General features: G+C 37.3%; 2 protein-coding genes across 7 annotated transcripts in view; one reads left to right on the forward strand and one right to left on the reverse strand.

Annotated features, from left to right (window-relative positions):
• COL4A5 (collagen type IV alpha 5 chain) overlaps positions 1–16,829 on the reverse strand; it is a 252,771-nt gene extending 235,942 nt beyond the window's left edge. For all 5 annotated transcript variants that reach the window (XM_006072346.4, XM_006072342.4, XM_006072345.4 and 2 more), the window contains exon 1: positions 16,413–16,829. In XM_006072346.4, coding sequence (XP_006072408.1) covers positions 16,413–16,493 — 81 coding nt within the window. In that variant the 5' untranslated portion in view covers positions 16,494–16,829. The remainder of the gene's footprint in view (positions 1–16,412) is intronic.
• Positions 16,171–27,526, forward strand: part of COL4A6 (collagen type IV alpha 6 chain) — a 337,270-nt gene continuing 325,914 nt past the window's right edge. Inside the window, exons 1-3 of one of the 2 annotated variants that reach the window (XM_044937071.2) lie at positions 16,171–16,320; positions 18,250–18,419; positions 18,609–18,660. In XM_044937071.2, coding sequence (XP_044793006.1) covers positions 18,409–18,419; positions 18,609–18,660 — 63 coding nt within the window. In that variant the 5' untranslated portion in view covers positions 16,171–16,320; positions 18,250–18,408. Of the gene's footprint in view, positions 16,321–18,154; positions 18,420–18,608; positions 18,661–27,526 lie in introns of those variants that run through there. The other variant, XM_044937072.2, reaches the window with a different exon arrangement.

The raw sequence follows: 27,526 nt of genomic DNA on the forward strand, positions 1-27,526 counted from the left end.
CTATAGAAACCTGGCTATAGCCAGCTAGGAAAAGTACTCAGAAGGGATACTAAAGTTTAAATAAATGATTCACATTTCAGAAGGCTTCCTGAAATTAAATCATATTAATGACAAATAAGGCCACTTCCTACAGCGTCACTGTTCAAGCATTTCTCCTATGAAGTCAAAATGAAGGAAAGTTAGAGTATTCCTCATCTCAAAATAAACTTAACTATATGTTTTTCTAAAATATTTTTATCAGTTACCAAATCTTAGACCTACATATAGCTTGTTTCATACACTGTTGTTGTCTGGGCTTCCCCAGTGGCTCAGATGGTAAAGAATTTGCCAGCAATGCGGGAGACCTGGGTTCGATCCCTGGGTTGTGAAGATCCCCTGGAGAAGCAAAAGGCTACCCACTCCAGTATTCTGGCCTGGAGAATTCCATGGCTGTTGTTTAGTCCCTAAATGGTGTCCAACTCTTTGTGACCCCATGGACTGTAACCCACCAGGCTCCCCTGTCCATGGGATTTTCCAAGCAAAAATACTAGAGTGGGTTGCCATTTCCTTCTCCAAGGGATCTTTCTGACCTAGGGATCAAACTCACCTCACCTGTGTCTTCTGCATTGGGAGGCAGATTCTTTACCACTGCACCACCTAGGAAGTGTCTGCTATTAGCTTAAAAGTAGACATATATATGGAGGAACTTTAATTAAGGGTCCAAAAATAGACCCATCCACATACAGTTAATTGAAATTTGTAGGGAAAAAGCAAATTAGCCAAGATGGGGATGGTCAGGCTCTCTCGCCTTACAGCCTCTTGCTCTTGCCCCACATTTTGTAAATAATGATTGTGTAACAGTTGAAATCACTTATAGCACTGAGCATACACGTCATGAGGTACTTGCTTGGCCACAGGCTACTTTTGTTCTGTACACAAATATAAGCTCCACCTGGAAAGCCCTGAGGGGGGTGTGGGGGGGTGTGGGGTGTGTGTGTGTGTGTTGGGGTGTGTTGTGTTATGTCATGTCATGCCATGACTGCTGCTACAGCTGCTGCACCAGCCAGGAAAGAATAAATGCGTCTGCAATTCCTGTGGCTTCTGGCATTTTCTTTCAGCCCCTTAGCTCGCACCTTGCCTACCATGGGGTTCAGTGAACAGTGAGCACAGTGAAATATAGCAAGATAATATTCAACAAAAGCACCAAGATAATTAAATGAGGAAGGGAACATTTATTCAAAAAATTGTGCTGGAACTAGTTAAACACATGGGGAGAAAAAACCCTTACTAAATACCATACATGAACAACTAAATGAGTAAAAGGATAAAGCTATTTTCTTTCAACTTTTAGAAGCAAACATGGAAGAAAATCTTGGTGAGTTTGGTGTACTCAAACATTTCTTATAAAGAACACAGAAAGCCATAAACATAAAAAGGTGATAAACTGTGTCAAAATTTAACTTTTATTCTCTGAATATACCAGTTAAGAAAATAAAAAGACAAGCCACCAAATGGGTGAACATATTCACAAAACTTGTATATATCAAACAAACATGTTGGATCCAAAATATATAGGAGCTCTTACCCCTCAAGTGTAAGAAAAAAGAAATGGCCTAATGATAGACACTATATGGATAAATGTTAAATGTATTACATTAAGAGAAAAAAGTTAAACTCATTAGGTTACATACTGAATGATTTGATCTATAATAAATACATTATGAAAAAGATATAAAATTATAGAATCAGAAAATAACCAGGAACTGTGGGTAAGTGGAGGGGCTAATTACAAAGAAGCAGCATTAGGAAATACTGTGAGGTGATGGAACTGTTGTGAATCTTGTTTATGGCAGTGGTTACAAGATTGTATGCTTTTATCAAAGCTCACAGACCATACATCATGGACAGTAAATTTTACTGAATATAAATTTTTAAAAAAGAGCTATAAGAAAACTTACAAGGAGACAGCAATAATCAGACATCAAAACAGCTAAAATTAAAAAAGAGTTACAGTAGTAAATGCAGGCTAGAGGGAGGGACAACTAGAATTTTTATACATTGGTGGAATGTACAATAGTACAACTACTTTAAGAACAATTTGGCTCTTTCTTATAAAATTTAAAATAGACTTATGATACAACCCAGCAATTCCATTTCTTGATATTTACCCAAGAAAAATGAAAATATGTCCACATAAAAACTTGCTCACAACATTCATAGCAAAACAAGTAGGGGAAAACTCTGAAGACAATTTTCTTCATCTGACACACTATTCTGTACATTTTCATTCACAGCATTTCTCCTCTTCCTCCCCTAGGTCTCTAGGTCTCTAAAACTGCAGGAGCTTTTTGCTTGAGGCTCCTTCATCAGCGAGATAACCTAACCCCCAAGTCTGTACTGATCTGCCAGACCTGCAGTCACTGCATGGAGAAAAATGTAAACGGGAGGGAAGGCAAGTTGGCGTTTTCCCTGATTTAGTCTCTTGCTTATCAATCATAGTAAGCAATTAAAGGGATGTTATTTTCATTCTGGCTTGTTTTTTTTTAATTGGCTATGAAGACATCTAGCAACCCAGCTGAGTTCCTGACAATATGATCATTGAAACAGGTACAAATTATTTCCGATGAAATTTAACATCATTTTTTAATGCCAGCAAACAAGAATAGAAAAGGAGTTCCTCAATCTGCTACAGTGTAAAACTTAAAGGTAATATAAGAGCAAAACATTGAATATATTCCCCAAAAGAGTGCAAAAAAAAATGGATGTTTTCTTTTACATTAAACTTACACTGAAAGTTTTAGCCAGTATAAGGCAGAGAGCAGAAAAAGACATTCAGATTGAAAAGGTGAAAAGGAAAAATTATAACTCAAGAGATATTGAGATGATATGATATCTCAAAGATATTTGCAGATAATATGATTATGTACACGAAAAATACAAAGTTAACTAATAGAACCTAATGAATAATCTTAGCAATGCTCTTCTGTATCTTGAATGACTACACTTACTATTGTATGCACCTGTCAAAATTCACAGAGGTGTGCATAAAATGGGTATATTTTACAATATATAAGTCATGCCCTAAAAAAAACAGTAATATCTTGGGATAAAAAGATTGATATAAAAATGAATGTCTATATCGTGGCAACAACTAAAAATACAATTTTTAAAATTATACCATTTACTATACAATCATAGGCATAGGAAGAAATAACAAATGCTGAGCATGACATCTATGATGAAGTTAATTAAATAATATCTAAATTAATGGAGAAACATACCATATTCACAGACTGGAAAACTCAATACTTTTAGTATTTCACTTGTTCCTAAACTGATCCTTAGAATTACCGCTATCCTTACCAAACTCTCAAATGGCTTTTTAGTAAAAATTGACAAGATGAATCTAAAAATTATATGGCATAATTATTCAAGACAATAATCAAGACAACCTTGAAGAACAAAAAATTCGAAGGATTTATACTACAAAATTAAAATTATTATATTGGCCACCTGATGTGAAGAGGCAACTCACTGGAAAAGACCCTGATGCTGGGAAAGATTGAAGGCAGGAAAAGGGGACGACAGAGGATGAGATGGTTGGATGGCAACATTAACTCAATGGACATGAGTTTGAGCAAATTCCAGGAGATGGTGAAGGACAGAGAAGCCAAGCGTGCTGCAGTCCACGGGGTCACAAAGAGCTGGACATGACTGAACAACAAATAATGTCAAGATAATGAAGAGACCATAATACTGGAATAAGGATAGACAAGCAGATCAACAGACCAGACTAATAAATTCTGACCTATACCTATACATTCAACTGATTTTCAGTAAAGCCATCAAACCAAACCAATGAAAAAAGGAATTACATTTCAATATAAGGTACTGAAACAACTGGTAATCTATGTAGGAAAAATTTGTCCTAAAGACAAAATCTGAAATTATAAATATTCTGGAGAAAAACATGATAAATACCTTTGCAATCTTGGAGTTTAAGTTTTAACAAATGACATAAAGGTCACTGAAAGGAAAGGGGCAAGATGGAGCTTTGAGTAATGGAAATTTCTGTATCTTGACCTGGATAGTGGTTACCAAATTTTACACAATTAAAAAAATAATTAGCTGTTCACCTAAGATGAGTGCATGTCACTTTATGTAAATTACACTTCAACAAAATAACTGTTAAAAAGCAAAAATTAATATATTCATAGAAGCTTTACCTGTAATAGCCACAAACTGTAAACAACCCAAATACCCATCAATATGTGAAGAGAAAAACAAAGTGCGGTATATCTATACAATGGAATACTACTCAACCAGGAAATAATGAACTATGGATACACACTACAATGTGGATAAATAGGAAATGATGAGAAAAAAAAAGATACAAAACAAAGAAAGTGTACATTCCATATGACCCCATTTATAGAACTGAAATGCTGAGAAAAAAGATTCAAAACAAAGAAAGTGTAATTACCATATGACTCCATGTATATAACTCTAGAAAATGAAATTAGTGTACAGAAAGCAGATCAGTGGTTACCTGTTGATGCAGGAAGGGAGAGGAACTATTCAAGAGGATGAAAATCTTTTGGAGTGACTTATATGTTCATTATATTTAATGTACTGATAGTTTCACAAGTGTGTACATAATTGTACACTTTAAATTGTACACTTTAAATATATGCAGTTTATTTTATGCCAATTATACCTTAGAGTTACTTAAAATTATAGAGACAAGGACTGGAGCTCAAAAAATTTCCTTCTAACAACCAGAACAATAGAATTTGAGTTGAATAAGACTTTGTGGGTATTGCCAACAAAACAGTATCTGCCCTCTATTCAAGTACTTTTAGCAATGGGGCATTCCTGTTACTAAATACCTTAACGGTTAGACAATAATTGATATCAAGAGTTCCTATAAACTGACGTCATTGATTCCAGTTCTTCCCTCTTGGCAAATATATCTACCCTTTCCTGAAATTCAAACTTCATTTAACAACTAGCTACTGAGAATCAACTACATACAAGGAAACAGTCTATACACTGTGGTGAATACAAAGATACGTAAGACAAGAACTCTGGTTTTATGAGATTTCCAATTTGATACCTAAAAATAACTAACTATAGTTCATTGCCTTTCTTTATCAGTGTCTCTTCTGCTGTGGTTTGTAATAGTAAGAATGTTTCTGACTTGTCAATTAGACTGAACTTGGTAGGAAAGATACAAGTACAATTAGTACATTTCCTATTTGATATTCTAATTCCATCTACTAGGATGAATAAAATGACAAAATCATATCACCAATCCATAAGCCAATGTGGTATACTGGAGATAATATACTGGAATATAATATACTGGAATAATATTACTTCTCTGCCTCTGCAACTTACAAGCAGCATCTTCCATCAATCACTTCACTTTCCCATAAAATGACAGAGTTGGTCTCTGGAGAGTAGTGGTTTTCAAACTTTTCAAGATCCTTTTTTTAAAAAATAATTTATTATTTAGCTGCACTGGGTCTTAGTTATGGCAAAGGGGATCTTTAGTTGCAGCATGCAGGTTTGTTAATTGCAGCATGAGAACTTTTAGTTGCGGCGTGTGGGATCTCGTTCCCCGACCAGGTGTCAAACCTGGGCCTTCTGCATTAAGAACTTGGAGTCTTAGCCACTGGACCACCAGGGAAGTCCCTTTAAGACCTTTATACTCTGTTAAAAATCACTGAAAGACCCCAGAGTTTTTATGTGCATTAATATCTATCAATATGTACCATATAAAATAAAACAGTAATAATTAAAATATTTATTCATTTAAAAGCAATAATGAACTTATTACAAGTTAACATGTATTATGCATTTTCATGAAAACTATCAATAGTTATATTTTCCAAAACAAAGAAAGTGAGACGAGGGATTGTTTTACATATTTTTTTGCAAATCTCCTTAATGTCTGCCTTGATAGAAGACAGCTGGATCTTTATATCTGCTTCTGCACTCACTCTTCTGCAATATGTTATTTTGGTTGGAACAGTTGGATCTTCATATCTGTTTCTGCATTCGCTCTGTTGCAATATGTTGTTTTGGTTGAAATATATGAAGAAAATCTGGCTTCATGCAGTTGTATATTTGGAAAATTAAGTATTTTAATACCCTCTTAAGATAACTGTGGATATTCTTTGATGTTATGCCAAAGTTCTGCAAGCGGTAGACTCTTTTAGATAAGTTGCAACATAGAATCTGCTATCTATTTACTTCTGTACTTGATTACATTAAAACTGATTGACCTATCTTGTCTTTCAACCGATCTTTTAGCCATGCATGATTTTGTAACATCATGCACTAGTCATTTGGAAGATATTAGTTCACTGGGATTTGCAGAACTTCCAACTGTTAACAGATTTTATTACCTAATATCAAAAAATATACACATTAATACAATTACCAATCTCATTAGAAAAGACTAAGTTTTGGGAAGCTGTCAAGCCCATATTAAAGATTCAAGCTTTCTAAAATTCTAATACTTAACTTGAAAAGCTCAAATTTTGTCACTGGCAACAAATACAGCCAGTTGCTTTCCTTCAAATGACAGACTCATTTTACTCATTTTCAAGAAAATTCCTGCCAAATCCTCAAGCCTGAATAACCATAGTTAGTCTCACTTGTTCTCTTTTGGCGGGGCTGCGAAGGGTCTTCATTGCTATGAGTAGGCGTTCTCCAGTTGCGGCGAGTGGTGGCTACTCTTTGTTGCAGTGTGTAGTTTTCTCACTGCAGTGGCTTCTCTTGTTGTGGAGCATGGGCTCTAGGCACATGGGTTTCAGTAGTTTCAGCACACAGGCTCAGTAGTTGAGGCTCCCGGGCTCTAGACCACGGGCTTAGTAATTGTGGTTCATGAGCTTAGTTGCTCTGCAGCATGTGGGATCCTCCTGTACCAGGGATAGAAACCATGTCCCCTGCACTAGCAGGAGGATTCTTAACTACTGGACCACCAGGGAAGTCTTCAGTTGTTCCTTCAAGTAAAAATCTGTTCCATGCAGAAATCAGCTAATTCAGGCCATAATTCACACAATTGCACAAGGGCTATTTTTAGAAATAGTGATATCATTTCAGCATACAGAAGTGTTTTCTGTATAATCCCCATTTTGTCATACAGAAATTTTAAAATATCTATACTTAATGGCCAAGATTTAATAAAAAAAAGCAATGCTACATTGAGGACACTTAAATAAAATTGGTTTTTTATCCTCCAAGACTATGAAGAGTACAACTACTGGGACAATTTGTTATATACTACAGTCTTACCCATCATCAGAGCAAATATCAACACAGTGAAAAAGGCAAAACAGTCTTCAAATTACTGTTCAAATAGTCCTCATGTTCCTCCTGATAGGATCTTAGGAATCTCAAGTGTCCATAGACCATACTTTGAGAACCATTAACCAAAAGGATCCCTTCAACACTAAAATATCTATAGTTATGTAAATAGCCAACATCTTTCATTTGCACAACTCTATAAAATGTTACTTTTCCTATTAAGAAATATACCTTACATTTAACATATACATCAAATTGTTACATATCTTTTAGTGAACTGATCCTGATGACAAACTCATGAGGTTATAAAGCAGGAACTGTTTCCTCCTTCCTAAAAGAATACTGATTTTATTCAAATTTTCCCACTCTCTGGCTTTTCAAGGTAGCAATGTGATCTGGTGTAGGGTGGGGGTGAGGGGAAAGGTGGGGGTTTTAAGTCACTTGTATAACCTACCTTTATGGTTCTATTCCACTTGCCAATGTACTGGTCTAACCATATACATGTAACACAGTTCAAACCAATCAGATGTAAGGGTGAGGGTGTGGGACTCCTGAGAAAATTTTCATTGTTGATTAAAAGGAACACAAAAGAACAGTTCATACTCTTCTTCTATTGGGCATTGTGGCATGTGCACATGATCCCTGGAACTGCAACAGCAATTTTGCAAGTATGAGGGGCACTAATCTGAGACAGTAAACTGATAGGCAGAGAATGGCAGAGCAGAAAGTGGAAAGAGCCAGGGTCACTATTTGACCAAATTAATTAACCTTAGAGGTACTCTACCTCCAAACTTCTTGTTACGTGAGCTAAAAGTTTTCTCTGTTGTTAAGGCAGTTGAATCAGTTTTCTACTACTTGCAACAGAAAACAACCTATCTGATACAAACGGGTACAATTATGCCTTTCACATACAGAAATGTTTCACTATATCAATTAGATTATGGAAAGAGAAGGACTCTCCTTCTTTAGCAAAGTCCTAGAGACGTCAAAACACAGAATACACAAAACAGTTTTTCACTAGTGTCCCACTCTTTTTATTTACTGGAGGATAATTGCCTTACAAAATTGTGTAAGGTCATCATACGGAAGTTGATGTATGGTCTCTGCCATACATCAAGGCCAATCAGTAATAATTATACATATATCCTTTCCCTCTTGAGCCTCCCCCCATTCCACCCCTTGAGGTCATCACAGAGAGCTAGGCTGGGCTCCCTTAATATCATCCCCCCACCACCAGCCAAAGTTTCAGTATCTCTTTCAGTATTCCATTAACGTCACATATACTATATGAAATTTTGGAAGCAAATCAGCCAGTTCTCTTAATGTATATAAAGAGTGTTATTTGACTGAATTATAAGATGATACAAAGGCCAACAGAATTTCTTCCAGTTCTATTTTAGTACTCACTGTCATAAAACCAATTCCATTAACCTGACTAGCACTTATTTAAAGGTGCTTAAGTCTCTGTACAAGTTAAAAAGTAAAGTGAATGATGTAGTAAATTTTTTTTAAAGTTAAAAGCTACATTTACCAAAAACCTGTTTCTTTTATAACATTTGCCTTTGGTTATCTTTGGTTGGCAAATAGTAAGGGATTTAAGGTTCCCATTTCAGCAGGGTAGCAGGTACTATCTCAGGCTACACTTCTGGTACAAGGCCAGCAGAAGCTTCTAAAGGAACAGGGCTTCTAAAGGGCAGTTGGACCTGGACAGATTATGAACGTAAATAAACTCAAGCATTGATGCATAAAATGAGAATCTGGTTTGTTAAAATGAAAGAAGCTAATGTATCAGGGATCACACTAAAGATGCCACTCTAAAACACCTCAAGAATTGGTGCTATTAAAAACAGTCTTTGTAATGAGGATTTAGTTAAGTGGTTGGGTGGTTCATTTATAATGTTAATTAGAGAGAATTTATTTTCAAAAATCACTTCTGTTCCATGGTTGCTATTGTCAGAAGGGGATGAGATGATGGAATGATTACATTTTAAAAAGAAAATCATTAGAGGATAGAACCAAATGTGCCAACCAACTGGCAACCAATTGAGCATCAATTCTATAGTCACTATACTAGATAGAAAAATATTATTAAGACTGTCTCATAGGTACTCTTTTACACTACTGATAGGAATATAATTGGTAAAACCATTCTGGAAAGTAATTTGGCAAAAGCAGATCCCTATCATTCAGAAGCTTAAAGTTCAGCTCTTCAAATGCCACCTGGAAAAACCATAATGCTTAACAGTTTGTGATTTTGTGGAGAAATACATTTGAATCGCACAAGCCACAGATCGCACAAGCCACAAGGCTATGATAAAGGCTGTAAAGTCACTTTGCTTGTGAAGAAACACAAGGAAAAGGCAAAGTAGGGGTACTGCAAAATGGATAGGGGGCCTCTCACTCCATACGTACTTCCAAGTTTGTTGAGAAAAAAAGAGGATATGGGGGCTGGAATAATATCACCCTAAAGTAGGAAAAACAGATTAGCAATTAAAGGGGGTAAAATTCTGGAGTATCACTAAGGGAGAATGAAAGCAAATGACAATATTAGGAGGCAAAGATATAGGCATTTAAGTGTAAAAGCTCATAGGCAGCTACGGGGTAGGGGGTGGGGAGAGAGGGTAAAGGGGTCTCTCATTTCAGATGCGTTCCAAAACTCTCCTGGAGGAGGGGAATGTCAGTGAGTTTGGAGTATGTATACCCTTGCTATAGCTAGGAAGAGGTCAGTGGGGGAGGTATTCATGGAGAACAGGTTCCACCTTCAGTACCTGGGAGAAATGTAGGGAGGTGCATGGTTTACATAATTAAAATTTAGGCCCTTGAGGATGAATGGTCTAGGCAATTATAGTAAAGAGTTATTAAAGGATGAACTGGTGGGTGAGCCTATCTTTAGAATCAATTCAAGTGACTAGTCATGGAAAGGGTAGTGGGAATTATTCAACATTTCAACATGACTTATTTTTCTACTGTGAATGAAACAGGGATTGAATAAAATTTCATGAGCATGTTCTAGAGTTAAACTGCTCAATCACTTACTGTGTGACCTCTGGTAGTTTTTTAACCACCCTGTGAGTCTCAGATTCCTCCTACGAATAATGGGAATATTATCCACTTAACTGGGTACAACATAGTAACCACTAAAAAAAGTTAGCTATCATATTATCTGTTGCTATAGCCTTTCTAAATGTCAGAGTCTACTGAAAGTACCAAAGACTTTAAAAATATGGATGACATCTAACATAGTAATTCCCCATGAAGGAGGCAGTACTAACAAAATAATACAAAATATGGAATAGGAATTGTTTATGGCAGTATTTCTTGCAATGGCTAAAAAACCTTGAAATTTAAAAATACAGTCTATAAAAGTGAACAGGTAAATTAATTGTGGTGTGTATAAATTAAATTGTATGCAATCATTTAAAAAATTTAAAACTAAGAATTTTAATAACATGGGAAACTGCTGGATAAGTAAATAAAACATTAACATAAAATTGTATACAGAGTAATCTCAACTTTTAAAAAATCTTAACCAATTTACTTTTTAAAGAAAATATTAGATACATTAAAAAGAAAAATCATTCAAAACAATAATACAGATTATTTCTGTGCTGTTGGTAGAACTGTGGAGAGATTTTTATTTTATTCTTTATAATTTTCTCTTTTTCAAATTTCCAACATTAAGCATATATTATTTTTGTTATCAGACAAAATCAACATGTAAAGTAGTTGAATGAATGAACAAGTATACAGTTCTTGCTTCAAAAAGTCTATCATCTAACAAAAGAGACAAAACCCCATGAAACAAAATGTTTGTAAGACCAAATACATTTAGATACTAGTCCAGAGGCTAAATATGACAAACATTCAAAGAAGGGTAAAATCAGAAACTGACATAATAGTAAGGGAAAGTTTCACAAAACTATTTATATATGCTCACTAGCATGGAAGCTCCATGAAGGCAGGGACTGTATCTTATTTAATCTATAGTGTCTAACACAAAATGATTTTGTGGATAGTACATATCCATGAGAGTAGAAATAGAAAAATATGAATACACTTCTTAAGTACTTATGAGTTGCTGAATAAATATCTGCTGAATGAATGTAAGGGTTATGCTGAAATTGAGGAAAGACTTGGGTCCATAAGACTCTAATCAAGATGGAGAACCAATGGGATTTCCCTGATGAGCCAATGGTTAAGACTCTTGAACTCCCAATGCAGGCCTGGGTTCAATCCCTGGTTGGGGAACTAAGTCCCACATGCTGCAACTAAAGAATGAGTGTGACCAAATAAATAAATAAGTATTTTTAAAAAAGAAATGGCAAGTCAATAAATAGTTTGTAATGACAATAATGGAATCTAACTGAAATATTACTGAGCATTTACTATATGTCAAGCACTATTTTAAATGCTTTATATAACTTCTCTCATTTTATCCTCAAAACAATGTGTGATATTCGTGTACCACTGGCTCCCTTTTGCCAATGAAGACATTAGAGCTCAGAAGTTACTGCTTGTCAAAAGGTCACACATCCTCCAATCAGATTCTAGATCTGACTCCAGACAGCAATCTCTTAAGACTGTCTTTAAGAGATTGACTGAGGAGAGGTACCCGAAAGCAGTAAGATAACGTAGCATCAAAGAGGTATGTTTATTCTGTGGTCTTGGACTGGAATGAGAGATATCAGTGCAAATTAACAGTTCTGTAAGGAATACAGAAGTGGGTATGTGACTATGTATACATACATATATTCCCTAGTTCTGTATGCTGAGATGGCGTAGAAGCAATGACACTCCAGTAGCAATGAGCATGCCAAGTACCCAGATTTCCATCTTTAAATACCATTAATCAACAGAGCTTCTTGGAAAAAATAGCTCATTCCAGGGTTGGGGCAGTGAAAGTAGAAAGTGAGTTGGGAATACCTTGTGGTACCAGAATGTAAAAGAGTGCTCAAAAAATGATAGGGACACATTGAAAGGACACCGGAGCCAACTGGAAGGGGCTTCTACTGGCCAAATCTAGAGTAATTTCAAAAAAAATAGTAAAAATAGCATAATTCATTAAAGTTCATAGACTAAAACAAGCATCCATAAGTCTATACTACTATGAACAAATTACTGAATAATAGATAAAAACAAATATTAAAGAATGTAAAGTTCTTTGCTACATTAGAATTCAATAAATAAATACAGAAAATTTTGAAAACTGAAGATTATCATTTGGCAAATATCACAGCAGTAATTACTCAGGTTAGAATCCTTAACAGATGCTAAAACAGTGGATCAAACTATGATGAAAGGCAAGACATGAATCCACCACGGGTTGATGTATGGCAAAACCAATACAATATTGTAAAGTAATTAGCCTCCAATTAAAATAAATAAATTTATATTAAAAAAAAGAAAGGCAAGACATGTACACTGTCTTACGATATTGCCCCATACAGTCTCAAAGTCTGGTTGTTTTGTAATTACAAAGGGAAAAACTAGTGAACTTACAGTGCGTAAACCTGGCAGATACAACCTGGACTAAGTTATCAATGTTAACTCAAGATAGAGTCTCATGTGTTGCATAAACAAACTTCAAAAAGCCAAGTAAAAACATAGGAAAAAAGTTATATACTTTTACACACAGGATAGATACAATATATAAATACATGCACAAGACTTAAGCAAACTGTGCTACCACATACATACTCTGTTTTATCACAACAGACATACATGCTACTGAAAATTTCAGTATATTTAAAATTATTATGAAAACTAATTGAAAGTATAATAAGGCAAATTTTTCTTCAAAATAATCACCTACCACAAATTACACTTGTTTTATAAATCTAACTTTTTATATATGCAATTATATATAATCATATATTCTGCAACAAGCAATTGCTTCTAGAGTACTTTTAAATTATCTCTCTATAAATAGACATACATATAGAGATCAAACTCTGATCATTTTATTCTAGGCCCAGAGCTGTTTTCATTATACCATGATGCTTCTCCTAATATCAGCAGGAAGAGATGTAATCCCCATTATATTTTCCATTTCACCTCCCGTGTCTCCCTTTATTAAAAAAATACAATATTGTAAAGTAATTAACCTCCAATTATAATTAATAAATTTATATTTTAAAAAAAATTAATAAAAAAATTAAAATTACAATAAAAAAAAAGTAGTAGAGATCCCAATACTCTGAACAGCAAATACAACTCTACAGATACAAAGGAAGCAGCATAGGACAGTCATTAAGAGTAAAGAATTTGGAGTCAAACTGCCAGGATTCAAATTTACAGCTTCACAGCTTGCTAACTATGTGATTTGGGCACATTACTTAACCTCTATGATCTGCAGTTCCCTGACTGGTCAAGTGGGACTAACAATAGTATATACTTCATTGGTCTGTTGTAAAGATTAAACATGATAATGTACATTTCCATATTAGCACAGTGCCTGGCACATATTAAACATGCAAAAATGAGAATGGCATTAAAACATGTATAATATCATATAAAAATAAAATAAAAGTGAAAAAAACATGCAAAAATGTTAAGTTTTGATAACAGTGTCAACAAATTCTTCCTATGGAGCAGTACACTTTAGAGGAAAAATTGTTCCATGGCCACAAACCACACTGCTACCCTTAACAAGCTGTTGTTCCTAGTCACAAGGGAGATAGTAGATTTAAATCTACTCCATACACACACAAAGTTACTAACAATTGCATAGTAGTAGTAGAAGTTTAAACAAGGTATCCATAAATCTAAGTGTATATCCTACTAATGTAGAGTCAGCATAAATACTTTAACATAAAAATACATTGTTTCCATCACTAGACTTGACCTTTCCAACTAAATTTGCCTTCTTCCCTTATTGCTAACCTTTTGGAATGAGTTATTTTATTCCACCTGATAAACTCTCTACCTAAAAAAAATTTTTCCACATATTTGTGATATCCTAATTTGGCATGACTTCAGAGAGAATGAAATCAGTTAACTATGAAAAATTAAAGCAATTTAAGTAGCAATGCTCTTCCTGGTGTAAAAGTTCCAATACTAGACTATTTGAGTCAACAAGTGGCCCCACTACCAATCAGTTTACTCTGCAGGTCACCAATATCCCCAGCACTAGTATGGAGAGCAGATACCATTCATATCTTTGAGATGATTAAAACATTCATCTAACTAGTATTTTAATGTGTGAAGCAGAAAAAACAAGCTTGGTTTTATTACAGGCACAATATACTAATGATAAGGAAATGGAGTATAAAATGTTCTTTAAAAATTATATAGGAAAAAAATAAAAATCATATAGGAGAAAAGAGAAAAAACTGCCTGGTATCTACTGTAATTTCTTTATGAACACTCAGTTATTAAATAGTCCAAGAAAACAAGCTTGCTCCCAAATTTTATCAATCATAAAAAGAAATTTCATTTTTAACATAACATGATTTAATATAAACTGAGGTAGAGTAATAGCTGTACATACCTGTATGATTGGTATCTGGTGCACATTTATTAATAGTAACATCAAAATAAAAAAATGAGAAATATTAAATCAAATATCCACAAAATCTTTGCCCTCAGGCCAAATGCTGCTAGCACCAAGATGATGTTTTTAAAAGTTAACTACTTTCAACAACACAATTGTAGTTTTATCCAAGGGTCTGTAGCCCTCCAGCGTGGCTAAACCTTAGTCCATTAAGAAGCTCTGCATCATAATAGCAATTTTAAATCATCTGTCTACTTTGATGGAGGAAATATTCTGGCAAGTGGAATTAAAAATAGTTGATATACATGGTCTTTTTTTTTTAGGAGAGTTGCCATTATGTTGTGTTAAGGTAATATGAAGGTTAGTTTTCACACCTTTAATACACACATTCTGGAGGATGGAAGAAAGGCTGTAACCTGAGGCATTCTGAGCGTAAAGAACAGCTAGAGGTAACTTACAAGTGGACCCATAGAAGCTATAACACAGCAGTTGCATATAAAGAATTGACAATCACTCAACCATGTGAAGGCCTAAGCCATGATCTCATATTAAAGTGTTTTTAAAACCACCCATTATGTTCACTCAAACATAACTTTTCAATAATTTGTCACACACTTAATTCTTATTTAGAGGTTAAGTGAAATTAAGGAAGATGAGTTTAGGCTAGAGAACATTTTCTCTGACAAAGCCATTCATTCCTTTAGATTTGCCTTTCACCCCCAGAAGGATACTGGGTGGGACTACCTAGACACCCTTATAGGAGATATATTAAGATTTTAATTCTACATTCCTAAAACTGAATGGTACTTTTTGCTCTGTCATTTCACTTCCCTGCTTCGCTCTCCTTTAAACCAGAACACTCATTCTCCTTTGAAAAAGATAATCCTTTTCCTTTAAATAGGTAATGGGCAAACTCTCGATTTGTTTCAGGTGCCTTAGTAAGCAAAAAAAGTAAAGAATGAAAACCTAGAACTTATAAAAAGAAAAAAAAAAAAAAGAGAGAGAGAGAGAGAGATGAAGAAGACCTGAAGCCTGAAACCATTCCTGGTATGTTACCTGATCATTTGCAACAAGATGTCAAATAGACTACAGAGGCTTTACTGACTAGAGGTGAGGTTAGGTTCCTGTTGCTTAAGGAAAAGGCAAAAGGAAAGAACTTCAGGGGTGCGCTTAACACTTTGGTGGAAGCTGGATTTTAGAAAAGTCAAAACAGTAATCTATCGACAAAGTTGAAAGAGTGTGTGGATTGGGCACAACTAGTGAAAAGCTTACCCGGCAGGTAGGGAAACCCTCGAGGGTGGAGAGTAGAGAGGAAAAGTTTTAAATATCCACCAGAGCCTAGTGATCTATTAACTTGCGTCCTCCTCCCCAGGTTCTGCTCTTGCCCCCAGAGCAACTAGCCGCAGGAAAGCAAGCACCTAAACCTCACCCTCGGACTTGAGAAGGCTTGAGTTACTAGCGCTGTAAATAATGTTTCTTCCTAAACTGAAGGCACATCTGACTCCCCTAGCCAAGGCCCAGGAGAAAGGAAGGTAAAAGGGACAAAAAGTGATTTCAGCGTGAGAGCGAGGTGATGGGGTGGCGGGGCGGGGGGGTTGGGGGGAGTGTAGAAGGAAGGACTTACCGCAGCCTCTGCGGGCTGCCCCCAAAGACTCAGGGCCAGTAAGGACAAGCCGGCAGCCAGGCTGACTCCACGCAGTTTCATTCTTCTCCGGCTCCCGCAGCTCCTTCAGCACCCGCACGAAATCCCTGGCTGGCTCTGACCAATTGACATAATCTTGAGGGTTTATAGGGAGAGAGCTAGAGCCGGAGAGGGACAGCGAGGGTGTCCCAATTGTGCCGGTCGTCTTGGGTGAGGAGAAAAGCTTTTTAAGAGTGGAGGGGGGGGGGGGAAATGAAGCACCAGCAACTAGTCTTCCCTCCCCCCTCCCCTCCCCAAAGCCGGTCTCTCGGGAGCACTTGTCTCTTCTGTCCAGACTTGCAAACTTTTTCCTCGCGCAAGTCCCACAGATCTACTTTCCTCCCTCTCTTCCCCCGCACCGCCCCCTCCCCACCAGCCCTGGGGAATTTCAGGATCACTCCGCCACAGCTTTACACTGCACCAGCAACCTGCGAGGGAGTGACGCTCAGTTATTTGGCAGAGGGAAACTTCCAGACCAGTTGACTGCGCACCCCGAGTCCCACCGGGAAAGTTTTCTGTTCGTTCAGTGGCACCTTAAGTTGATACTCCTTTTCCCTGCCCAGTTCCACTCTCAGTGATGTGAGCCCCGAAGTCAATTGCAAATAGACCTGAGCTGGGACTATTTTTTGTAGCGGAGGGATCTCAGAGAAACGCTCCTTTTTATTGTTAATCATTAGAAACAAATTTTGGTCGCTGCTCTGGGGGCTGCGGGGTTGTTTGCTTTCCACCTGCTCGCAGGACGGAGTTTCTATATACAACAGAAAATGTGCAAATATGAGAAATATATAAATATATTTATATAATTAAATATATGCTTATAACTGAAGAATTAAAATGAACATAACTATATGTATATGAAGACTTTATGCATGTTATATACATATAAGATTTGGGGGCGCTCAGATATTAGTAATTATATGGTTGGATGTTTAATAAAGTTATATCTTTTTATTTAGCTACATTGAATGCCATAATTAATATTTACATCTTATATTGACTAACATAAAAGTTATTGACTCATTGCAGTTGTTTTTCAGAGAGATGTAAGGCAGGGAATTAAATAACTTTAGTGCAATTTTCCTTAACACTAACATGAATGCTTAATTGGAAATATTTGTATGATGTTAATGGAAGTTGAATTGGTCTCCCAAATGAGACTTGAACGTTACTTTGGTAATTCTGATATATAGATTTTTAAAAGCACCAACAGGCCCAGAAAATGCTTTATGTGAACTCCTTGGAGGAATTCTTCAGAACAGTTATTATTTTAGACCCTAGAATTTACCACTTTACAGTCTTTCGGGGCTTTGGACTTGTTTCAAGCGGGCCCACTTATCCTTAGGTTCCACTCAAGTAAGGGTAGGTTTACAACTCCAGAAACCACCACTACCACCACCACCCCAAGAGCTTAGTGTACAATCAATTAGAGTAACTGGTATGCATTTGAGCAAGTGTGCAAGGACACTTTGGGGCCCATTTGTCTCTGTGGGAATTGTATGCCTTAATCTGTGTATTTGTAACAGTTTTTAGTGGTTTAAGGAAGTGTCTTAGTGTATAGGTCTGTGGGCCTGTGGAGATGCGTGGGAATGTTATGGGTGGAGGTGCCTGAAAGTGGGAAAGACGACTGGCTGCCCAAGGTAGGGGGATGATTGACAGCAGACAGCCCCGCCCCCTTCCCCTCCATTCCTTCCTCTCCTGGTGCATGGAACTATCCCTTGAGTGCAGCAAGTTGTAGCGGGCACCGCTGATCGTGTTTCCCTTTGGGGCACCTTTTATCTAGAAGCCGAGTTCAGTTTCTTCCAAAGTGAGCCACTCCGCCCCCCTACTCCATCCTCTTGAATAAGGAAACAGCCGCCAAGCATCAGCGGAGCCCAGATGAGCCGGGGCCGCGGAACCGCTTAGCAGTCTCCCGGGACCCAGCTCTGGAGGAGCCGCAAGCATGCACCCTGGGTGAGCTGTTGCTATCACGAGCTCCCCTCCTCTTTCTTACTTTGGGCTACTTTGCCGGACCTGCACTATACTTGTACTTCTGTCACTGCAGAAAAAGTGGCGGTAGTCAGCAAAAAGGGGTCTGGGGTCTATGGACAGACACAGGATCCCGGAGAAAACCCATGTTATTCACCCTCCCTCCCGTTTCAGGTTGTGGCTGCTTCTGGTTACTTTGTGCCTGACCGAGGAACTGGCAGGAGCGGTGAGTCTTTTCTGTCGACCCCCTTCCCTCCTTCTCCTTTGACCCCCTCGGCATCCCTCAACACAATCACAACTCTCATGTTTGTGTTAAGGGGCTACACTGTGAAACGGAGTTCACATCACTCTCACTTCTTTTGGGAGTTAGTGGGGTCCTTAGAGAGGAATAGCACAGTGTCAGGCTAATGCCTTTGGGACTCAGGCATCGTTCTGTCCCAAAACTTCGTAAGGGGTTGGGAAAATAAAAGTAAAAGACACAAAAGGCATACATTTCTGAGCGTCTTCCTGGACGACTTGATATGACTGACATCTGATGCCTTTCTCTATATCGATCTATGAGGCAGAAGAAATGTGTTTTTCCCTGGTCTACAGGAACATGAATTGGCACACACGTTTGAAAGTGGGAGGAGTACACAAGAAATGGGACTTGGAAGTACGGCGAATGCTATAGAAGTTAAACTTAAGTATTTTCTTTGGAGTCATTTGACAGTACCAGGTGACAACATCTAGGCTCATTAACCAGCTAAACTGCATTGATACTACTAGATGATGTTCAGTTTCTGCCCTATGTTCCTTTTACTGGTTTTCTCTCTCATCGGAAAGTTAAAAGTTAAAGCGGTTTTAAAAGAAAAAAAAATCTAAAACTTAACATTTTATAGGCTGTTTAGATAATATCCATCAAATTGGCCAGGGACTGCAGGCAAAGGAATTTCTGTAGACATTTGGTCAAGAAAAGTTTAATGGATCCCAGAAAGGAGTAATTCCAGCGAAATTACTCGGATAAGTTACCAAAGGTGGCGAGACCTTAACAATCAGAGATGCTGCAGTTTTCCAGACTCACTAGCAACTTACGCCCACAGAAATAAACTGTTGAGTTCAAATATGAAGTTGTTCAACTATTGAGTACTATTTCACTGCTCTATTTTTTTTAAATTCTTAATAATAACCAAAGTCATACATGTACTCTAAATATATATGTGTGTATATATGACAGATAAATATATATTCCAAATCTTTACCTTCTGAGTTTTGACAAGTTTAACTGATTGACTCCATTTTTAATACTTTAAATATTTAAAAATACTATTTAGAAAGCCATACTTCAGTCAACCCAATAAAATCCCCTAATACTTTTATGGGAAAAAAATGATTTACTTGTCATGGTATATGTCTTTAAGAAAATTTTGGAATAAAGTGAAATGACTTCCCTTATGAAAAGAGGATGATGACAGAAATCTTGACTTTTAACATTTTGTGACCCTTTAACTCAGAACATCAGCTTTTATTGTAAGTGAATTCTATACTTTGTAAGCAGAAGAATTGATCTAGGTTTCCGCACTCTTCTTTTTCTGATTCCTCCAGTATACAAGTTTAGTTATGTGTTACCTTGGGGCTCAATACTACATTTATTGAAAATGCCAGGTTTTGATTAGTTAACAATTTGTCTGGGAATCTTGGCACTTATAAAAATGTCATGCGTGGGCAGGATACCCTCCAGCAAAACCTTTATTTCAGACTCTGGCTGATGGTATTCAGTGTACTTTTGGGAAAAACATTAACAAATCATTCTATATAGTTGGAGACTATCCAAACATGGCATCCCATCACTTGAAATCTTTGAAAGTCACTAGAGGATGTTGCCTTCACTTCTCAGAAATATTAAAGCATGTCTCCAAACTCAAGCACTACTTTGGTGTGTGGATTTTAGACTGTGACCCATTGTTTTACAATGTCACCTGCTCTGTCAGTGTGACTGACCCTGGAAAGACTAAAATAAACCTTGAGATACACTGACAATACTTTATATTTTGCTTTAAGTTCATAACTGCTTCACTGACCTATTGTTTACTTCCGCATAATATCATTGACATTGTAAAGCTTTTTTTTTTTAATTTTTGGAAAAATGTCAAAGAGAAAGAGGAGAGTTAACAGGGTGAGTTCTCAGAAGGTGACTCTTCTAAGGGGAAGTTCTTCATTTTTTTAATTTATTTTTAATTGGAGGCTAATTACAATATTGTAGTGGTTTTGCCATACATTGACATGAATCAGCCATGGGTGTACATGTGTTCCCCATCCTGAACTTTGTTTATACTCTTTGTACTGGATTCTTATCCATACTGGCTGGATGAGAATAGTCAATTTTACTCTCAATTTCAGTTCATCCTCTGGGTTTATAATGTTTTTCACCTTTCAGATGGTTTTAAATATTTGAATTCTCCATACCTTTCTGACTTATATTAATGAAAAAGAACATAAATAGATTGATAAGAACTATTTTGTGCTTCAGTATGAGAAAGTCTCTTCACTGTGAGAGTTACATTGTCTATAATGGAGTATTGGTGAGCATTGGAGATAGGGCCATTTAGATGCTTTTGAGTTCTTTCTTTGTCAGACTTTATTAAGCAGTGTTTTCTAAGGGATGGAATGCAAAATGTTAAAACCCAGGGTTAAATAATGAATTTTCATTAAATTTCATTTAAAACAGTGATGATCTTTATTTATGCGAAATATTTTCACAATTTATCTGAGTGAGATAGAGCGTAGAAATTCAAAATATCCATAATCATTTTTGGTTATTAAGTTCCTAAGGCACAACACACAAAGATTTATTTAAAATTTGTCTCTAACTCTGTAGGAGTTCACTTTCTCAGGCAATGGTAGTCATTATGTTCCTTAAAGGATAGGCTTGTTATAGTTATTGTTTAGTCTTAAGTCATGTCCAACTCTTTTATGACTTCATGGGTTGTAGCCTGCCAGGTTCCTCTGTCCATGGGATTTTCCAGGCAAGAATACTGGACCAGGTTGCCATTTTCTTCTCCAGGGTATCTTCCTGACGCAGGGATCAAACCCACTGGCTGATTCTTTACCACTGAAAAATCATGGAAACCCTTTGGGATAGGATACTTGATAAATTATTATCTGCATCTTGTTAGAGAAGAAACTAAAAAACTCCATGTCTCATCATAGGTTGATATGTTTAAGAGTTAAAATATATCCCAAATTAGTCAGGATCCTTATGTTTTCTTCCCACTTTGCCCCAAATCTGCTTACACAAAACGCTGCAATACGACCAAGTGTATTTATAAGTCAAAGCCCAGTAGGAGAATTATTTGAGTGGCAAAGGGGTAAAGGGGAGAAAACACCTCTGTCTATTATCAACTCTGCCTAGAGCACAGGTAAAGCGCCTTTGCTGCTGCTGCTAAGTCGCTTCAGTCGTGTCCGACTCTGTGCGGCCCCAGAGACGGCAGCCCACCAGGCTCCCTCGTCCCTGGGATTCTCCAGGCAAGAACACTGAAGTGGGTTGCCGTGCCTTTAGCCATGTTCAAATCACAGTCTGATTGAAATACAAACTTCTTAAAGTTGTAGTAACTTGCTCAAGTTGGTCCTTTCCAATTTGATTTTCAGCCATAATCACAGTCATCAAAGTATGAATAGAGTGTTAAGGTTTTTCAGATGAAGAAAATCCCTTCCTAACTAGGGATCAAGAGGAATATTTGCCTTGTTTGGGGCTCTCAGATTTCTTTTGCTTTTTGTTTTATAAAACAGATTTACTGAGATATAATTTAAATACTATAAATTCACTCATTTATGTATATCATTCAATGAATTTTAGTAAATTTGCCAAGTTTTACAACCATAACTATATCCAGTTTTAGAACATTTTCATCACCTCCAATAAGATCCTTCATATCCATTGAATTAATCCCTGCTCCTACCTGCAAGCCCAGGTAAGCATGGATCTCTTCTCTGTCTCTATAGATGTGTCTTTTCTGGACATTTCATATAAACAGTACCATATAATATATAATCTTTTGTATTTGGCATTTTTCACTTAGCATTAATATTTTAAAAATTCATCAATGTTGTAGCATGTATCAGTATTTTACTCTTATTTTTTAGTATTGTTATTGGTATTTGGTATTGGTATTCCACTATGGGGAGGGGGGGCTTCCTAGGTGGTACCAGTGGTAAAGAACATGCCTGCCAATGCAGGAGACATAAGAGATAAAAGTTTGACCCCTGGGTCAGGAAGATCCCCTGGAGGAGAACATGGCAACCTACTCCAGTATTCTTGCTTGGAGAATCCCATGGACAGAAGAGCTTGGTGGGCTATAGTCCATGGGGTTGCAGAGAGTCAGACAGAACTGAAGTAATCATCAAAGGACTACATAAATAGGTACGATAGATGGTCATGTAGTTACATTATGGACAGGTCAAAAGAAACATTTCCAATAGGAGTAAAGGGGAAAATAGATATTTAATGTGTAACTAAAGAGACTGGGCTTCCCTGATGGCTCAGTGGTAAAAAATCCACCTGCCAATTCAGGAGACCCAGGTTTGATTCCTGGGCCGAAAAGATCCCCTGGAGAGGGAAATGGTAACCCACTGCAGTATTCTTGCCTCGGAAATCCCATGGACAGAGGAGCCTGGCAGGCTACAGTCCGTAAGATCGCCAAGAGTTGAACACAACTTAGCGAATGAATAACAACAACTAAAGAAACAGATATATTACTATCTATCTCAAATTTGTTTCACTATATTTTTTGATTCTGTTTCAGTATGATTGGTTTCTATTGTAATCCCATGTATTTTATTGACTATGTTTAAGAATATTATTCTGAGAGGGAGTCAGTAGATAGGCTTCACTTGACTGCCAGAGTAATTCATGGTATTGAAAAAGAAACTCTCTAGTTATGAATTGGTTTTTACAATAAACAATTTGTGACTGACCCTGGGTCAGGAAGATTCCGTGGAGTAAGAAATTACAACCCACTCCAGTATTTTTGCCAGGAAAATTCCACGAACAGAGGAGACTGGTGGGCTACAGTTCATGGGGTTGCAAAGACTGCATGACTGAGCACGAGCATGAAGGCATCTTCAGATGTGAGGGCATTTGTATTGACTACAAGTGCCAACAACCTTTTAGACTCTAGGCATATTATGGTATTTCTAGTAAATATGCCCCTGTATTTTATTAGATCATAGTCAAGCAGGAGCAAAGTGTGTCCTTCCCCTAATTAATTCATTAATATAATATTGAAACATAGATTGACCTCAGTTATCAATACGTATTGGGTTTTGCTTGCTTCCGTTTATGCATAATTCTGTGATTTCACCACCATGCTTGGAGTATAGACTTGTCCTATTCTGTGTAAATGACAAGACATACACATATAGAAGAAGATATTAGGAAAACACCATGCTGTATTAAACTATGAAGTCCTTTTAAGCTGACCAAATATCCCAGTGGGGCATATCATAGGGCTCTAATTTGTTTTAAAGTCTAGCTAAATATAAATACAGACCAATAAGCATGTCCAAGAGACTACAGTGATGAGGAAATTAACAAAGAACAATTGTCCACTTTTTTACCATCTGTAATTTATCCCTCTCCTAGGAATTTTTTTCTTCTACAAACAATATTGAAATCTCTTCCATTATAAAAACAAATAAATTTTTTAAATCCATGGCTTCATTTTCCTCTGTAACTCTAACCCCCTCAATCACATTACTGCCAAATTCCTGGTCACTGTCTATTCTTCTTCAACAATCATTTACCTTTAAGCCTATTACAGTCTGGAAAGAGGCTATTCTACCAAAATTGCCCTCTTTCGAGTTTTTAATGGATATCTAACTGCCTAGCCCAAAGATGTCACTGTAGTCCCCATTCTATCTGGCTTGTTTAATGTAGTGCTTGGCATTTTCCAATCAAACAACCTTTCCCCTTTTGTCTTCTGAGTCATGATGCTTCATTGTTTCTCATTACACTTCTCTGTTTTTTTTGGTGGGAGGAAGTGGACACTGTGCCACTGGCTTGCAGGACCAGGGATTAAACTCTTGCCATTGGCAGTGAAAGCACAGAGTCCTAACCACTGGACTACCAGGAAATTCACTCTGATATTTTTATTTTATTCATTCAACATATATTTATTGAGCAGACACTGTATTCTAACTAGTATACCATGCTCTGGTGACACCATGGTTAACAAGTCAGGCATGATCTTTGCCATCACAAAACTCATAGTTTTCATCACCCCCTGCTCATAAAATGGCGGTTTTACTCAGTATTTTTATCCTTTCTTTCTTCTTGCTCCAACAGTTCTAACTATGCCTCCTATACATTGATGACTATCAAATTTGAATTTTCAGGCCAGGTGTCTCTTTGTAGCTCCGAACTTTTATTTCCAGTTACCTACTAAGTCCCTGTGGGCTTCCCTGGTGGCTCAATGGTAAAGAATTCACCTGCCAATTCAGGAGATGCAGGAGACACAGGCTTGATCCCTAGGTCAGGAAGATCCCCTGGAGAAGGAAATGGCAACCCACTCCAGTATTCTTCCCTGGGAAATCCCATGGACAGAGGGGCCTGGAGGGTTGCAGTCCATAGGACTGCAAAAGAGTCGGACATGCCTGAGTGACTGAACAACAACAGCTAAGCCCTTGTACCTATATCTCATTGAGTGGATACATACAAAGCACTTAAAATGGTGCCTAGAGCTTAGTATAAGCACTCAACCAATGCCAGCTCTAATTGTGTTGTATTACCCTAAAACACAGTATATCCAAAAATGAAATATTTTCTAGTCCTTATCATGGCACTCCAACCTGCTATCTTTTTTGTATTTGTTCAGTGTCATCACAATCCACCCAGTTTCAAGTGAGAAACTATAGAATCAGGCACCGACCCTCATTATCTCCATCTCTATCAAGTTCCGTTAGTTTTACCAAAAACCTGCATCATCTAGTTTCCTAGTCATATCCTAGTGGCTCCAAATCTCATCATCATATATAAATAACCTTGTAACTAGTTTTTCTATTCCTGACTCCATTCTAATCTCTACCCTGCCACCAGAGTTATTTTGTTAACAACAAACCCAATTATGTTATTTCAAGATTTAAGTTTTGTTTGTTTCTATTTTCTTCCAGGATTAATATACATACTCCTTGACTTGACACATTAAAGGCCTTCATTTTTTGGCCCAAACTACCTTTCCAGCTTCATGTCTAAGTGTTCTTTTCCTGCCACCTCTCCTTCTCAAACTCATAGTATACATTACACTTCATTGAGACTGAACTTGTCTCCATTCGCAAGCCACTTGCTTTCACATTTTATTTCACATTTGTTCTTTCACATTTTATTGCTTTTGCTTATGCCATTGCCTCCACATGGAATGGCTTTCTCCACCATTTACACATTCTCTTCCTAGTAAACTCCTGCTCAACCTTTAAAACCAAGAAAAAATGTCATTTTCTCTGTAAAACAGTTCCAGACCTCTTCAGAAAGAGTTTATTCTTCCTTGCCCTGTGCTTCCAAAGTTCTTTAGGCCCCTTTGGTGGCATCTACCATGTGGTTGTGAAATTCCTATGCTTATATGTCATGTTCCCCTCTTTAAATTATAATGTCCAGGATACTGCCAAGCATATGGGAAGTGAACGACAGATGCCTTTCAGGTGGGTAAACAGATCTACTCCTAATGGCCTGTAACAACTACCTTGTCCTTGTCTATCTTAAAGAATTATGAATGGTGACTCTAATAACAATGCTCTGATGGAAAAATAAGAACCTTGTTCAGTGGGATAATGTTTAAGAGAAAGAACTCTGGAATCAGACTTACGTTTGAATGCTACCTCTGCCCTCTGTGATTTAGGGCAACTCATTTTACCTCTCTGAGACTCAATTTTCTCATCAGTACAAAAGGGATAATAGTACCTTCTGTCTTAGAAAGTTGAGTGATTAAAAGAAAGAATTTATGTGCAAGTTACACCATTCACAAGGTGCTAAATCCTCACCTATCTCTCTACAAGTATTCTCTATTTTTTTCAATGCTGAGGAAAAATTTTTAAGTGTTTCCCAGTTTTGACAACTGATTCATGACAAGATGAGAAAAAGTGAAACGTCAGATAAGAGTCTCACTTTGTAGATTTCTGTCTAAAGATGGTAATATTTCTCAATTGTCCCTTTCAGCTCTTTTTCTCCTCTTCTCTGTGTGTACCAAGTTGTTTCAGCCGTGTCCGACTCTGCGACCCCATGGACTGTAGCCAAAGAGGGTCCTCTGTCCATGGGATTCTCCAGGCAAGAATACTGGAGTGGGTTGCCATACCCTCCTCCAGGAGATCTTCCCCACCCAGGGTTCAAACCTGCATCTCTTCCACATCTCCTGCATTGGCAGGTGGGTTCTTTACCACTGGTGCCAATGGGAAGGGGCTTTTCCTTCTTCTACCACTTTAATAATGACATGTCATTACTAGCACTTTCTCAATATTAATTTATTAGCAACTCAGGACTACCTTGAGAAATATTGGGTTAGCCACAGAGTTCACTCGGGTTTTTCTATACCATTGTACATAAAAATCCAAACGAACTTTTTGGCCAACCCAATATATAAGGTGAATACTCAGCTCAGAGAGATTAACTAGATTTGTGATCTAAGATCCAGCAAATGGCAGATTTGGAGTTGAAACCCACTCTACTGGGCTGTCTCTCTAATTCAGGCATTTTATCATCTCTTATCTAGACTCCAAAATAGACCTGACTGTCCTTCTGGTTTCAGTATTCCCCTGCCTCCCAACCCCTCTCTCCTGATCTCCACCCTCTCTGCAAGCAAGGGGCCTGTTCTAAAACACAGATCCGATCATGCCACCCCAAGCTCCCCACACCCATCAGCATCTGGCCCTGCCTACTCATCTAACTCTGCCTCCTATTATTGTCCTCATACTGATGTTTAGACCATGTTACGCTTTTGATGTTGGCTCAACATGCCATGCATAGTCACCCCTACTCTTCCTTCTGCCTGAAACACCCTTCTTTTCTCATCCCTTCCTTCCTCCTGTCTTTGAAGATGGACTTAGCATTCTTCCCTTAAGGCCCACTT

Source organism: Bubalus bubalis, chromosome X (genome assembly GCF_019923935.1).
Source record: "Bubalus bubalis isolate 160015118507 breed Murrah chromosome X, NDDB_SH_1, whole genome shotgun sequence".
NCBI lineage: Eukaryota > Metazoa > Chordata > Mammalia > Artiodactyla > Bovidae > Bubalus > Bubalus bubalis.